This window comes from Staurois parvus, unplaced genomic scaffold (genome assembly GCF_062004578.1).
Source record: "Staurois parvus isolate SC_StPar_1 unplaced genomic scaffold, SC_StPar_1.0 ptg000501l, whole genome shotgun sequence".
NCBI lineage: Eukaryota > Metazoa > Chordata > Amphibia > Anura > Ranidae > Staurois > Staurois parvus.
The window spans coordinates 358,927-373,791 of NW_028318297.1; the positions used below are offsets into that span (position 1 = coordinate 358,927).

General features: G+C 46.3%; 1 protein-coding gene across 1 annotated transcript; it reads right to left on the bottom strand.

Annotated features, from left to right (window-relative positions):
* Positions 1–1,587: 1,587 nt before the first annotated feature.
* LOC149452033 (zinc finger protein 862-like) lies at positions 1,588–4,697 on the bottom strand. Its single transcript, XM_089689854.1, has 4 exons — positions 4,604–4,697; positions 3,917–4,468; positions 3,229–3,685; positions 1,588–1,687 (listed from the first exon to the last, which is right to left on the bottom strand). The coding sequence occupies exons 1-4, from the start codon at positions 4,695–4,697 to the stop codon at positions 1,588–1,590; spliced, it is 1,203 nt and encodes a 400-aa protein (XP_089545980.1).
* Between the last annotated feature and the right edge of the window lie 10,168 nt (positions 4,698–14,865).

Below are 14,865 nucleotides of genomic sequence, written 5' to 3' on the forward strand. Positions count from 1 at the left end.
GTGGAGCAAAAGGTTTTTCCATCAAGAAATGTCCCTACTGCTTCAAGAAATGTCCCTTTTGTCTGCAGTAGATGGACTTAGTCCCTTTTGTCTGCAGTAGTTGAACTCAGTCCCTGACTTCAATAGATAGGCATGAATGGTCCATAGGCTCTTCTTGAGAGGAGTCGTTGGGAGGTACAAAGGTGTATTGGAAGGTTGGGGCAGACGAGGAGCCAAGAATTTGCATTGCCAAGCCCTTTCCTGGGAGTGCTCCTGGAAACGTGTCTCGATCAGGACAGCCAAAGAAATGAGATTTTCCCGGATGGTAGGCATTTCTTGACCCACCAACAGGTCTTTGATATGTTCTGCCAAACCTTGCCAGAAGGCTGCCATAAGTGCTTCATTGTTCCAGGAAAGTTCAGCTGCAAGGGTGAGGAACTGAATGGCGTACTGTCCAACAGTGAGGTTACCTTGATGGAGGTGAAAATGTGCACCTGCAGCAGAGGACACATGACCTGGCTTATCAAAAATATTTTTAAAGAGAACAAAGAATGCTGTGATATCATTGGTTACTGGATCAACCTTCTCCCACAGTGGAGAGGCCCATGCCAAAGCCTCTCCAGAAAGCAGAGGAATCACATATGCGACCTTGGCCAAGGAGAAGCAAAATTCTGTGGCTGTAACTCGAAGTGTATGTTGCATTGATTAACAATCAAATGGCAGGTCATAGGATCTCTAGAGAATCAAGGCAGAGCAAGAAGATGAAGCATGGCCATCACTACTGTAGCGGATTGCGGCACATGGGCAGGCTCAAGTACGTCTACGGATGCCAGAAGCAAAGCTTGGAGTTGGGTAGTTAGAGTCTGGAGATGGCAAATGACTAAATGTTTGAACACTGAGCCTTTGCGAAAGTGGCTTATTGAAATATGCAGGTAATAGGGATTCATTTGTCATGGTTCAAGCAAACTGTCACGATCAGAGGGCAAGACCACCTGGGACTGGTGTCAGTCACCACCCCATCTTCACCAGAGCCACTGGAGGTGTGAATGTTGCGTGCATGGCAGCAAATCGTATACAAATCCAAGCACCTTACAAGGAGGATGTTACATTTACCCCCCACCAAAAATAGACCATGCCCTCATTGGTCTGGGCAGCAGCCCCTACAAAAACTTTGTACAAAAAATCAAAGCAGAGTATCCAACAAACTTATAGGGGAAAGAGGGAAGTAACATACTGTATGTACAGACCTAATAAAGGCAAATAAATTAGCAGTGCAAAAATAAAGTATCTGCTGTACAAGTACAGTATATACACAGGTCTTAGGTAGTGCCCTACCAAGTTCAACTTTTATGTGCACCACTCAAGCAAAAAATGGAAGTAATTGGTGAGGTGAAATAAACACATACGTAGCTATACCCCAAACTATCTAACAAACTTTAGATAGTATCAGCAATGTACAGTATATTACAGTAGAGTGTCTCAGTCAAGGCAGAGTAACCCCTTGCAGTCCTGCAGGGAAAGAGAAAAAAAACACATAGGTACACATTTTGCATCATACTCTACAAGCTAGGTGTGGGAGCATCCTCTCACTAAGAGGCGACCCTCCCACTAAAAGGCGACTAACAAATCTGCTCTAACATTCTCGTAGCAGACAGATCCACATGGTGGCCCACTAAGGGCAACACTTGACACGTCGTCTTTCAGAGCCCTGAGAGAAAACAGAGGTAGACATCCTGACTAATCTGGCTACCTAAGCATATATGAAAAATAGACTCATCAAACTTTAAAGTCCTTTGAGGTTCAGGCTCTGCAAACCAAAATCCACAGCCCTCTGTCAGAGGATTGGGAGCCTGGACCTCTCAGCACTTGCAGCAACACCACTTCCTACAGTGTTAGGAACATGTGCCCTTGAAGCAGCAGTAAGGACTCAACAAGGGATCCTTCCCCCACTGGGCTGAACAACTTTACAGCAAAAATCGTCGCAAATTGTCCAAGAATAAAAGATCTTATAATAAAAGTGACATTTCAAAAGAAGAACTTGGAATCAAGGGCCTTTGTCCCTGGGCCAGGATTCCATAGAATTTGGCAAGGGATCCTTCCCCTGCTGTGTTGAAGTGACTTTCTGTAGGAGTCCCTGGTTATGAGCCATGACTTGCCCCTTACGCTCAAAGGACATCTCCTAGAGCAGGGCTTAAAATTTCGAGTCTAGACCTACTAGCCAGGCGCAAACCTTACTCTCCACCAGTTGCCCCACCCAACCTTGCCCAGGTCCGCCTCCAACTCCACCCCCTTAAAGCTTATGAAATTACATTTTTCTTTAGAATAAAGAGTTTAAAATATAAAAAACTGCAATTATAACATAGCTTTATTATGTCAATTTAAACATAACAGCAATAGCTTAATAGCAATAGGGTGCATTTAAAATATCAAGTTTTACAGCTTTAAAAATAGTAAACATTTTGTATTTTTTTTTGTTTATCTCCTGCATCATTAAAAAGAGACTTTAGTATCTAAAGTCTTTTTTAAAAGATGTAAGTTAAGTTTACAGAAGTATAGCATAAAAAAAGTGCTTATTTTGATGCCAAAAAACATGGAATAATAGTTACTGTAAACATGTTGTATTTTGTATCTCCAGCAGAGACCTTAGAGAAGTGTGGCATTAAGAAAAAAGAAAAAAGTGCCTCTGTTGATGGCCAAAAAACATTGCATAAAATAAATAACAATAGTAAATATTTTTCATTTTTTTATCTCCAGCATCTTAGTAAAAGAGAGCTTAGAGAAGTAGTGCATTAAGAAAAAAAGTGCTTATTTAGATGCCAAAAAACATGGCATAGCAATAGTAAACATTTTAACAAAGATGTGCTGATAGAGCAGCCATGATTTGTGTTGTACAGCAGGACCAAGACTTGTGTAATACCCACTTCAATGGCTGTGTGTGGATTGCAAGCTATTCAATGAAGAAAAAAAACACCAAAAAATGATTTTTGGATGACAAAAAGCAGTAGGAAGCTAGTTTCACATCAAGATTTGCAATGGTTTTCGTTGTACAGCAGGATCAAGACTTGTGTCTTGATCCTTTTTCCTTGATCCTTTTTCTGAGGCAAAATACCACTTCAATGGCTGTGTGTGGATTGCAATCTATTCCATGAAGCAAAAACACACCAAAAAAATATTTTTTGGATGACAAAAAGCAGTAGGAAGCCAGTTTTACATCAAGATTGTACAGCAGGACCAAGACTTGTGTAATACCCTTTTTCTGATGCATAATACCACTTATCAATGGCTGTGTTTGGATTGTAATCTTTTAGTGGTGGTTCATTAACAGCAATCATCAAAAGATCATCCAAAGTCTCCAGTGTGAGTGATGACCGATAGACCGTCTTTATTCTGTTTTGGTAGCTAAAGCCACGTTCACATGAGGCGGTTTTGGGGGGAAGTACGGCACAGAAATTGACCAGAGGGAGTATGTTGCTGAATCTTTCTTTCTGCTGATTCAATCTTTTCAGAGTCTCATTAAAAGAGAGTCCATTTTGAATGGAGAGTTTTAGGTCAGCCCACTCTGCTTCTAACAGGTCAATTTTGTCTTCAAACTGATTATCAAATACATGTTTTGCAATTCTGTGCAACTCAGTCAATCCAAAGTTGAGGATGTGTGTTTTGTCTGGCCAAGACACGCTGTTAAATATATTGAAAGATTGTACAATATCTGAGGAGAATGAGGAATGCCTTAAAATTAAATATCTTTCTGCTTTGGCCAATACAGATTGGCGTATAGACTGAAATTCTCTGTCACCAGCTTGAAGGTTGGTCAGCTGCAGCCCATGTAGTTTTCTATCTTCTGTAAATTTACTAAGAAATTCAAGTTCATTTTTTCCTTTCCCATCAGAAAGATCCTGAAGAGTTTTAACTGCATGTTCTAGTTTGTTTTTTACCTAACAGATCATAAGTTCCTTGTTCTGAAGACCCTCTGACAGCGTGCTATAAAAATCAAATAGGAAATGCAAAAATTTCAGCGTGCTATACAAATCAAATAGGAAATGCAAAAGTTTCACAAACTTCAGCTGTTTCAGGTCTTTCAGGATGCCTTTAACTTTAGCAGATTCAAATGATCCCTCAGTTGATATTTGCTCAAAATGGCTCAGTACTGTCTTCCAGTTTTGCAGAAAAGCTCGCAAGGCCTCAACTTTGTTGCATAACCAGCGCACTGTGTGTACATCTTTAATTTTCAAGATTTCCTCACTTAAAGTGTTTGCAAGATCTTTAAGTTGCATAAGGCGTTTAGCTGAGCAATGATAATATTTGAAAACACGCTGCACCACCTCATCGAATGTTTGTAGGTATGGCATTTCCTTGCAAACATCCAAGATCGCAAGCTGCAAGCGATGAGCCGCACAATGTATGCTGATCATCTGTGGGCAGATTTCTTTCATCTGGACTGCTAAACCTGACTTGTGGCCAAGCTTGCTTGCAGTTCCATCCATTCCCAAGCCTGCAACCCATGAAGAACCTCTGTAATTAAGATGCAAATTATCTTTATAGATAATTTGCATCTTAATTACAGAGGCTCTTCATTTCAATCCTTTGAAATAGCCTTAGGCAGTAGCATTTTCTAGCGCAAATGTACCCAAAAAATCTTCTTTGACGTCTCCTTCTAAAACATAATGGACATAAATGTTTGCATGTTCAGTGTAGGTTTGATCTGTAGATCCGTCAATCATGATGCCAACAAAAAGTGACTTTTTAATGTTTGCCACAAGACTTTCTCTGATAATTCTTGCAATGAAATGAATGAATTGTTTGCATTGAACATTACTTCCATATTTCTGCAGAACTGGAACATCTAGTTTATAGATGTTAATAAATCAGGGAAATCTAGAAATGGCTTTTCACATTTAGCTATGTAATAAGCAATGTTAAACGTGTGTGTCATATGCTGAAACATTGCTGCGTCCATTTTTCTGATATAGATAGCTAAAGATCTTTCTTCAGGGTTGTCTCTAGCCTTTGCCTTATTATTATTATTATAATACAGTATTTATATAGCGCCAATAGTTTGCTCAGCGCTGTACATTATAATGGGAGACAGTACATGAGACAGTACAGTAACAATACAATACAATACACAAGGGGTTCGAGGTCCCTGCTCCTTGGAGCTTACAATCTAGGAGGGAGGGGAGAGTGGTACAGGAGGAAATAGCTGTGGGGGATGGAGTGGTGGGAAGAGCGGAGGAGATGGGCAATTAGGTGAGGGCAGGGTAGGCTTCTCTGAAGAGATGGGTTTTCAGGGTGCGTCTAAAGGTAAGGAGGGTAGGTGACAGTCTGATGGATTGGGGTAGCTAGTTCCAGAGGATGGGGGAAGCCCTGGAGAAGTCCTGGAGATGGGCATGGGAGGAGGAGACCAGGGAACTAGAGAGTAGGAGGTCTTGTGAGGAGAGAGTGCGTTTTGGATGGTAGATGGATATCAGGTTGGTGATGTAGTTTGGGGCTGTGTTATGAAGAGCTTTGTACGTCAATGTTAATAATTTGAATTTTATGCGTTGGGCAATCGGAAGCCAGTGGAGGGATTGTCAGAAGGGGTGGCGGATACGGAGCGGTTAGTAAGGTGGATGAGTCTGGCCGCAGAATTCAGGATAGACTGAAGACTTATCAATATTCTCTATGTGTTTATTACATTTGACATGTCATACAAAAGTTTCCCTTTTAAATGGAGCTTTTACACCATTTGCCCATTTTTCATCTGAAATTTGGGGGAACCGACTGCAAACTTTACATATAACTGTATCATTTTCCTTGGAGTAAGCAAGCCATGAAAACTAATCCAGCCAATGTGTACTAAAACACTGTTTTTTTGCGGTCTTTCCAGCATCACCATCATTTGTTTTTTTTTTATTATGGCAGTGGAAGTTTGTGGCAAACCACAACTAGCAACTGAATTAGCTATTGATTCATTCTCTTTTTCTATAGGGTTTGCTTGGGCCTCCACAATAGTAGGATGATCTTTTTCTGTTAAAAAAAATCTTAATTTGCTCTGTTTCATGTTGCAGTGTAAACAAGGAGACCAAAAAAAATAAAGAAAAACTCACAGGCATGAGATATGGGTTGAATACTGGAAATTAGGACCACTTTTTTGTATTACGTCTGGGCTGCCACAGATGACTCAGGCTGAAGAAGATCCTCCATGACATGTGATCATGCTAGTAGCACTGTCAAGGCCGGTCTTGGCTGCCTATAGGCCTTTCTGCTGGCTGAGCCTATTAAATGCTGGTCTGCTGGCTGGCTTGATTGATGGCTGGCTGGCTTGATTGATGGCTGGTCTTATTGATGGCCTGATTAAAGTCTGGTCTGCTGGCTGGTCTGATTGATGGCCTGCTTAAAAGGCTGGTCTGCTTGAAGGCAGATTAACTGCAGGTCATCTGAGCGGCAGTTCAAATTAATGACAGTTCAGATTAAACAAGGCAGTTCAGCTCAACGGCAGCTCAGATTAAACAAGGCAGTTCAGATTAAACAAGGCAGTTCAGTTTAACAGCAGTTCAGATTAAACAAGGCAGTTCAGCTCAACAGCAGTTCAGATCAAAGGCAGTAAAGACCAACGGCAGCTCAGATTAAACAAGGCAGTTCAGATTAAACAAGGCAGTTCAGTTTAACAGCAGTTCAGATTAAACAAGGCAGTTCAGCTCAACAGCAGTTCAGATCAAAGGCAGTAAAGATCAAAGCCAGTTCAGTTTAAGGGCAGTTCAGCTCAACGGCAGTTCAGATTAAACAAGGCAGTTCAGCTCATCGGCAGTTCAGATTAAAGGCAGTTCAGTTTAACGGCAGGTCAGATTAAACAAGGCAGTTCAGCTCAACAGCAGTTCAGCTCAACGGCAGTTCACATTAACGGCAGTTCACATTAACGGCAGTTCAGATCAACGGCAGTTGATCAGCCCAACGGCAGTTCAGCTCAATGCCACTTCAGATTAACGCCAATTCAGATCAAAGGCAATTCAGATCAAAGGCAGGTCAGCTCAACGGCAGGTCAGCTCAACGGCAGGTCAGCTCAACGGCAGGTCAGCTCAACGGCAGGTCAGCTTAAACAAAGCAGTTCAGCTCAACGGCAGTTCACATTAATGGCAGTTCACATTAACGGCAGTTCAGATCAACAACAGTTGTTCAGCCCAACGGCAGCTGTTCAGCCCAACGGCAGTTCGGCTCAACGCCACTTCAGATAAACGCCTCTTCAGATTAACGGCAGTTCAGATTAAAGGCAGTTCAGATTAAAGGCTGGCCTCATTGAAGGCTGGTCTGCTTGAAGGCTGCTCTGGTGGCTCGGTGTGTCTGCTGGCTGGGCTGCCTTTCAGGAGCAGGGCGGAGAACAGCTGCTTGCTTGGTGGGTCTGTCCATGCATTACAATTGTGAGGGACCAATGGTGACCCTAGGAAAATAAACAGGGTGCATATAAGATACCACAGTCAAAATTAGGAGGGCACTGATATTTTTCACCACTACCATATGAGGATGTGTTCCTATGCATAGTCAGCTACCAATTTTATTGAAAATATTTTTTTTTATTTTAAATTAAATTTGTAGCTGATTGTGCATAGGTGAGCTGTGCTTTTTTTTTTTTTTTTTTTTTACTTTTTAAAATATTTAGGCCCCAGAGAGCAGCGCTAAAATGGCGTGGTTGGGTTTTTTTAACGTTGTTGGTGTTTTTTTTTTACTCTTTTTGAAATTATTTTGCCCCCAGAGCGCAGCACAAAAAATGTCATTTACTTTAAGCTGGCAGGTGTAGTGATCTGCACCGTTGGCGGGTCTCTCCTTCATGTGTCACCCACGCCGGTGTAGAGCGGGCCTCTCCTCGTGTCCCCCAAGGCGGTGTAGAACGTGCCTCTCCTCGTGTCCCCTAAGGCGGTGTAGAGCAGGCCTCTCCTCGTGTCCCCCAAGGTGGTGGAGAGCGGGCCTCGTGTCCCCCAAGGCGGTGGAGAGCGGGCCTCATGTCCCCCAAGGCATTGTAGAGCAGGCCTTGTGTCCCCCAAGGCGGTGGAGGGCGGGCCTTGTGTCCCCCAAGGCGGTGGAGAGCGGGCCTCGTGTCCCCCAAGGCGGTGGAGAGCGGGCCTCTCCTCGTGTCCCCCAAGGCAGTGTAGAGCGGGCCTCTCCTCGTGTCCCCCAAGGCGATGTAGAGCGGGCCTCTCCTCATGTCCCCCAAGGCGTTTTTTTTTTTCTTTTTTACTTTTTGAAATATTTAGGCCCCAGAGAGCAGCACTAAAATGGCATGGTTGGGTTTTTTTTTTTTAACGTTGTTGGTGTTTTTTTTTTTACTCTTTTCGAAATCATTTTGCCCCCAGAGCGCAGCACAAAAAATGTAATTTACTTTAAACTGGCAGGTGTAGTGATCTGCACCGTTGGTGGGTCTCTCCTTCACGTGTCCCCCAAGGCGGTGTAGAGCGGGCCTCTCCTCGTGTCCCCCAAGGCGGTGGAGAGTGGGCCTTGTGTCCCCCAAGGTGGTGGAGAGCGGGCCTTGTGTCCCCCAAGGCGGTGGAGAGCGGGCCTCGTGTCCCCCAAGGTGGTGGAGAGCAGGCCTCGTGTCCCCCAAGGTGATGGAGAGCAGGCCTCGTGTCCCCCAAGGTGATGGAGAGCAGGCCTCGTGTCCGCCGAGGCGATGGAGAGCGGGCCTCGTGTCCCGCAAGGCGGTGAAGAACGGGCCTCCTGTCCCCCAAGGCGGTGTAGAGCGGGCCTCTCCTTGTGTCACCCAAGGCGGTGTAGAGCGGGCCTCTCCTTGTGTCCCCCAAGGTGGTGTAGAGCGGGCCTCGTGTCCCCCAAGGTGGTGGAGAGGGGGCCTCTTGTCCCCCAAGGTGGTGGAGAGGGGGCCTCTTGTCCCCCAAGGCGGTGGAGAGGGGGCCTCGTGTCCCCCAAGGCGGTGTAGAGTGGGCCTCGTGTCCCCCAAGGTGGTGGAGAGTGGGCCTCGTGTCCCCCAAGGCATTTTTTTTTTTACTCTTTTCGAAATCATTTTGCCCCCAGAGCGCAGCAAAAAAAATGTAATTTACCTTAAGCTGGCGGGTGTAGTGATGTGCACCGTTGGTGGGTCTCTCCTTCACATGTCCCCCACGCCGGTGTAGAGCGGGCCTCTCCTCATGTCCCCCAAAGCAGTATAGAGCGGGCCTCTCCTCGTGTCCCCCAAGGCAGTGTAGAGTGGGCCTCTCCTCGTGTCCCCCAAGGCGGTGTAGAGCGGGCCTCTCCTTGTTTCCCCCAAGGTGGTTTAGAGCGAGCCTTGTGTCCCCCAAGGAGGTGTAGAGCGGGCCTCGTATCCCCCAAGCCATTGGAGAGCGGGCCTCGTGTCCCCCAAGGTGTTGGAGAGCGGGCCTCGTATCCCTCAAGGCATTGGAGAGCGGGCCTCGTGTCCCCCAAGGCGGTTTAGAGCGGGCCTCTCCTCGTGTCCCCCAAGGCAGTGTAGAGAGAGCCTCGTGTCCCCCAAGGCAGTGTAGAGTTGGCCTCGTGTCCCCCAAGGCAGTGTAGAGCGGGCCTCGTGTCCCCCAAGGTGGTGGAGAGTGGGCCTCGTGTCCCCCAAGGCGGTGGAAAGTGGGCCTCTCCTCGTGTCCCCCACTATGGGGGAGAGCGGACCTCTCCTCGAGTACCCCGCAGTGGTAGAGAGCAGGTGTCTTCTCTCAGCAGATGAGAGCGGACCTCTCCTGCACCTGTCCCCTCAGCAGCACTGCCAGTGGAATGCCGGTGCCAAAGAAGAAGCCGGAAGTTGGAAACCGGAAGTTGAAAACCGGAACTTGGCTTCACAATGAGACTTGGAGCGCAGGTGGAGCCGCTCCATCTGTGCTCGCCACACAAGGCATTTGGCGAGCGGGTGAGTGGCTTTTTCAAGCCCTGTCCTAGAGAGTAGTGAAGGCTGTCCCCTGCATTAGGCAACAGTTTAGTTCCAGTATGTATAACTTGATGAACAAAGCTCCACAAAAGTTTCTTTCCTGTAGGCAAACTTCTTTTTCTAGCAAGCCATTGCCCTGCCTCACAGCAATGACTCGCCTGAAATCACTTCAACATGGAATGTCCAGGCATGAGACAAAGTATCCTTCCCTCTTGTCACAGGAAGATAAATAAAGGGATTGAGAACCAGGGAGTTACCCATATAAGTTCAGTTAACATGTAGGCTTGAAACTTGAAACAACTGGAGAAGCTTTCTGGTATAATAATATTTTTTTATTAAGAAGTAATAACAAGGTACAGGTTAAACAATAGGGTCCCTCACAGGGGACCATCATAGAAACAAAAAAAGAAAAACAAGAGTAAAAAACTAGCACATCACAAAGAAGTATTCTCATGAGGGAGCAAGAACATCCAATGGCTTAATAAAGTGTGTGTGGGGGGTAAATATCCCCTCTCCCAGGAGTAGGGGGGAGGTCAAATAAAGGAAGAGGGACCAAAAGGGGTAAGGCGCACAGAGGGAAAAAAAAAGGGCTGGGGAAGAGAGAGAAGGGAGAAAAGAAGGGGTGGAAAGACAGAAGAGAGAGGCAAGATAGGATAGAAGAAAGAGGAGGAGGTGCCTGTGAGCGGGAGCATCCTCTAGTGGACTGGGATACCCAGACTAGATGGGGCAGAATGGGAAAAGTATAAGACCAGCATGGGTTCCATATTTTGAGGAATTTGGAGTGAGAGTAATGGAGTATGCTGCACATTTTCTCATGAACCATGAGGGTAGTTAAAATGTTCCTTAATTTGGCAAATCTGACAGTGGGCTTCTTCCAAGCTCAGGAAATGGCGCATTTTGCCACTACGAAGAGGTATGTGGCTAGTTCTTGCTGATGGGACAAAAGGCCGGGAAGTGGGCAGTGGAGAAGCACAAATTAGGGGTCTCTGCGGAAGGAAGTGTCAAATAGGGTTGAAAGGAGGCCATAGACCAAGGCCCAGAAGCCTACCAGGCGGGGGCAGATTTGGATCTCATCTCCATAGGCCACAGCCCCTAAAACATCTATCAACACATGATGGGTTTGAGTGAGCAATGCGAGCTGGGAGCAAATACCAGCGGAGGAGAATTTTGTATGCTGCCTCCATGGTGGCCAATGAGCATTTGGCTACAGCGGACTAGGCTTTGTTCCAATCCTCTAGATCAATGGAAGTTGTGAGATCACTTTCCCATTTCGAGATGTATGGGTGAGGGCGGTGTGAATTCCCTGCAGATAGGGAGGCATAAATAGAGGAAATGGTGCCTCGGGCACTGGGAGAATGCAGACAGATGTTCTCAAAGGCCGTTTGAAATGGAAACGAAGAATTGCAGCGAAAAGAAAGGAGATCCAGTGATGGAGATGAAGATAAAGGTACAATTCAACTGGAGGGGCTCGTGGGTCTCACAGATGGAGGCCCAAGAAGGAAAGGAGTGGGAATTTAAGAAGTTACGTACTTGAGAATATCCATGGGCATGCCACCAGGCAAAGGCGTGGAACTGGTCTAGTCCAGGGGGGAACAAAGGATTGTTCAGAAGGGAGATAGCGGGAGGATAGCAAATTAGCTGAGTAGAGTACCGAGTCCCAAAGGCATAGGCTGTGAACCAGAGGGGGACTAAGGGGGAAGGACAGGAGGTAGGAGGAAGCCAGAGAAGGGCAGAAACCGGGACAGGGGCACAATTGGGAATTTCCAAAAGCACCCACAGAGGGATGTCCGAGGTAGCGGGTAACATTGCAAGTTGTGAGATTTTGGGCCACCAGATAGTATTTGGCCACATTTGGGACTCCAAGACCCCCCTCTTAATCTGTTGGTGTAAAGGGTGGTGAGGGCAACTCTGGAGCGTTTGTGGGCCCAAAAAAGGCCAGGATATTATTTTGGAGGGAACGCAGGTAGAAGACTGGGACTCTAGTTGGAAGGGTCAGGAGGAAGCACAGTCATCTTGATCGCGTTGATTTCCCATATCCACGACAGAGAGGGAAAATGCCAAGAGGTCATGAGAGAGGAGAGAGTGCGCACAAAGAGGGAGGAGTAGGAAGGGGTCAGGTGAATGCCTGAGTAGTTTAGGGATGAGGTTGCCCAGTGATAAGGGAAGGAAGATTGGAGATGGAAAACCATGGAATCAAGAAGGGAGACGTTCAAGGCTATTGTTTTATGGGGGTTGATTTGGAGGCTCGAGATGGGCACGAAACCGGAGAGTAAGGAGTTTAGGTTAGGAAGTGTGGTGATAGGGTTGGACAGGGTCAGGAGGGCATCATCTGCAAACAGATTCACTTTGTAGGATACCCCAGCATTGGGAATCCCCGTGATGTTAGGGTCAGTGCGAAGGGCTACCTGTCGCAAACGTGCGCAACAGAGACTGAAGCAGTCCGCCAATTTGTTAAGAGTATCCATTTTTCTCCCCTCACTCCCTTCCCCTCCCTCTCAGGGAGGAGACATTTGGCCAGTGTGTGTGTGCTGGTTGAGGGTCACTGGCAGGCCAAGGCAGCAGGGAACCCCAGAGCCATAAAACATCTCTGAGCTAGGTGCCTAGCTGTCTGGGCGAGCTGTACCATATCACACCTCGTATAAGATAAGGCAAGCTTTCCCAGGAGTTCAAAGAACATTCCAAGGAATAACGACCAGATAACCTTGTGTTAAAATCCATTTTTCCCCTATGTTTCATATCTTGGAATATGAGAGACTTACATAAAAACCGGACATATCGTCAGATGGACGATGAGCAGGCGAACAGTTTGATGGGTCACTCGCCTTGTCTCGGACACACAGGAAAGCAGAAAAATAGAAAAAGCTGAAAAATAGTTCAGTGTACACTTTCATAATTCATAGCTAATCAATCCTCAGACTTGTCTGCATAATAATCTACCCGCTGGTGGAATGTCACTTGTGCGTAGGAAAAGTTATGAGCCCAAATATGAACTACACGAGATTTTGACTCTAGGTCGACACCCAGACCTCCACGCCTACACGAGGTATTGGTCCGTGGCGTCAGAGCAACCCCCTGCTGGGGACTACAAAACAGGCTGTCAGGCCTAAGAGGGAGAATTCTCCCATTGACCATCGTAACATAGGGAGATCAAAGCACCCTTCTGCTCTAAAACTTGGATCTGCTAACCCAGGACTTTGGCAAGTACTTTAACCCTTTCACCTGTCTCTGATATCTCTTTGCTGTGCTATGGTTCTTTGTATATGTATATATATATCTTAGGTACATCTTTTTCTGTAAACATTTTTATTGCACCCGTTTGACCTTTTAGTAATAAATCTTTCCTTCTGAAAGTGTTGAACTGTTTCTATAGCGCTTTATTGCAATTTACGAATTCCTGCCTCTAAAGAGAACGCTACTGTGTTTGTTTAAACCTCTGCATAACCGGCCTGCGGAACGTTTTATACAGACGATTATCTCAATCATTATAGTGTTATAGCTGATAACGCCGAGTTTCCTCTTTCTCTGTACAAAAAGGAGGTGGTGGCAGTGTGAAGGGTTAATTGCGTAACTAACCTGATCCAGTAACAATCGCCCATGCTGCCGGTAGATCAATTGTGGCCCGTTAGCTGGAAAATCGTTGTGCAGGGTGCAGCTGGATGTGGCATTGTTACGCACGTCACATCACGGTTCTAGATTGGCTAGTCCTTCGGTCACAAGTTTGGTGAGAAGGTCTGGGGTCTGATGCCGCGATCGTGACACTACCGTCAAGGGTTCCTGGGCCAAAATGAAAAGGACCAATGAGATAGGGCACCTCTGACGGGTTCCATGGGCAATGGAGAAAGGGGCAGATGAGAAGCCTGCATAATGGACAGAGGCCTTGGGAGCAGAATACAGAGTCGATAGCCAGGTAAAAAAAGAGTCCCCAAAGTCACTGTTAGGAATGGACTGGCCAGCAATGGTGGGACTCACCTGCCTTTTGATCTGCAGTACCAGGGCTGGCCAGCGGGTGCTCCCAGCAATCAGAGACTCAACCTTTCAGCCAGCTAACACCTGGAACTGATGATGCTGGGGTATTTAAGGGATGGCCAGACCCACAGACTCTGCCTTGGTGTTGTGTTTGTCCTGGGCCCTGTATCTGTCCTGCATCCTGTTTCTGGCCCTCTGCACTACGCTGCTTGTTACCTGTTTTGATCCCTGGCTTGTGACCCTGACCATCCCTCTGCCTGACCCTCTGTACTACGCTGCTTGCTACCTGCTGAACCTGGCCTGTGACCCCGACCATTCTCTGCTTGCTCCCCCTGTACCTACCTGCCCAATTGATATTGACCCGGCCTGCCTGACGACGCTTGCTTGTATGTACTGTTATCTGTGGGTGGTTTGGTTTGGTTTGTTTGCACTGTATTATGTTTAGTATTGCACTGCGTTTATGTTTGTATGGTTAGTGTTAATAAATTGTATTGTTTATCACATATCTGAAGTCTGCGTTTCCCTGCATCAGTCACACACCTCTGGTCATACCTGGGAGCCCTGACATTACACCAAGGCCAATCCTGACCAGAAGTGGCTGCACAGGGAAGCCATCTTGGCTTGTTGATGGGAAGGATGGATCTTGATGAGGTTGAATATTTATATCTGCTAGTGTTTGATGACAGGAAGTATGCTTATCAAACTCTGAAGGAGTATACCCGGGATGAACTGCTAGAATGTATACGGCTCGCTCATGTTCTAGTAGATCAGGGCACAGAGTTCTCTGAGGTGCAGCCTTTGATTGAGGTTTGTGCTGAGTTGGTTTCATCTGGTTCCCCCGAATGCAGGGATGAATTTTTGCCACCATTTAGTGCAGACCAGGTAGAGTCCCTGGTGTGGTTATTAGAGGATGATGTGGGTTACTTTCTGGAGCGTTATTCCACATGTTCACCACAGACACTAAGAGATTGTATAAACGCAGTACAGTCATTGACCAGACAGGCTTTGTGTAAGCTCAGCTTTGTTCAACCCATACTGCAGACATGGACAGATTTGTTGCACCCAGCCTCAGT

Coding starts and splice junctions, on each gene's coding strand:
- LOC149452033 (XM_089689854.1), bottom strand. CDS start 4,697: ATGATTGACGGATCTACAGATCAAACCTACACTGAACATGCAAACATT. Junction 3,686..3,916: donor GAACAAGGAACTTATGATCT/GTTAGGTAAAAA, acceptor CATTCTCCTCAG/ATATTGTACAATCTTTCAAT. Junction 1,688..3,228: donor TATTATGCATCAGAAAAAGG/GTATTACACAAG, acceptor GTTTTCTCTCAG/GGCTCTGAAAGACGACGTGT.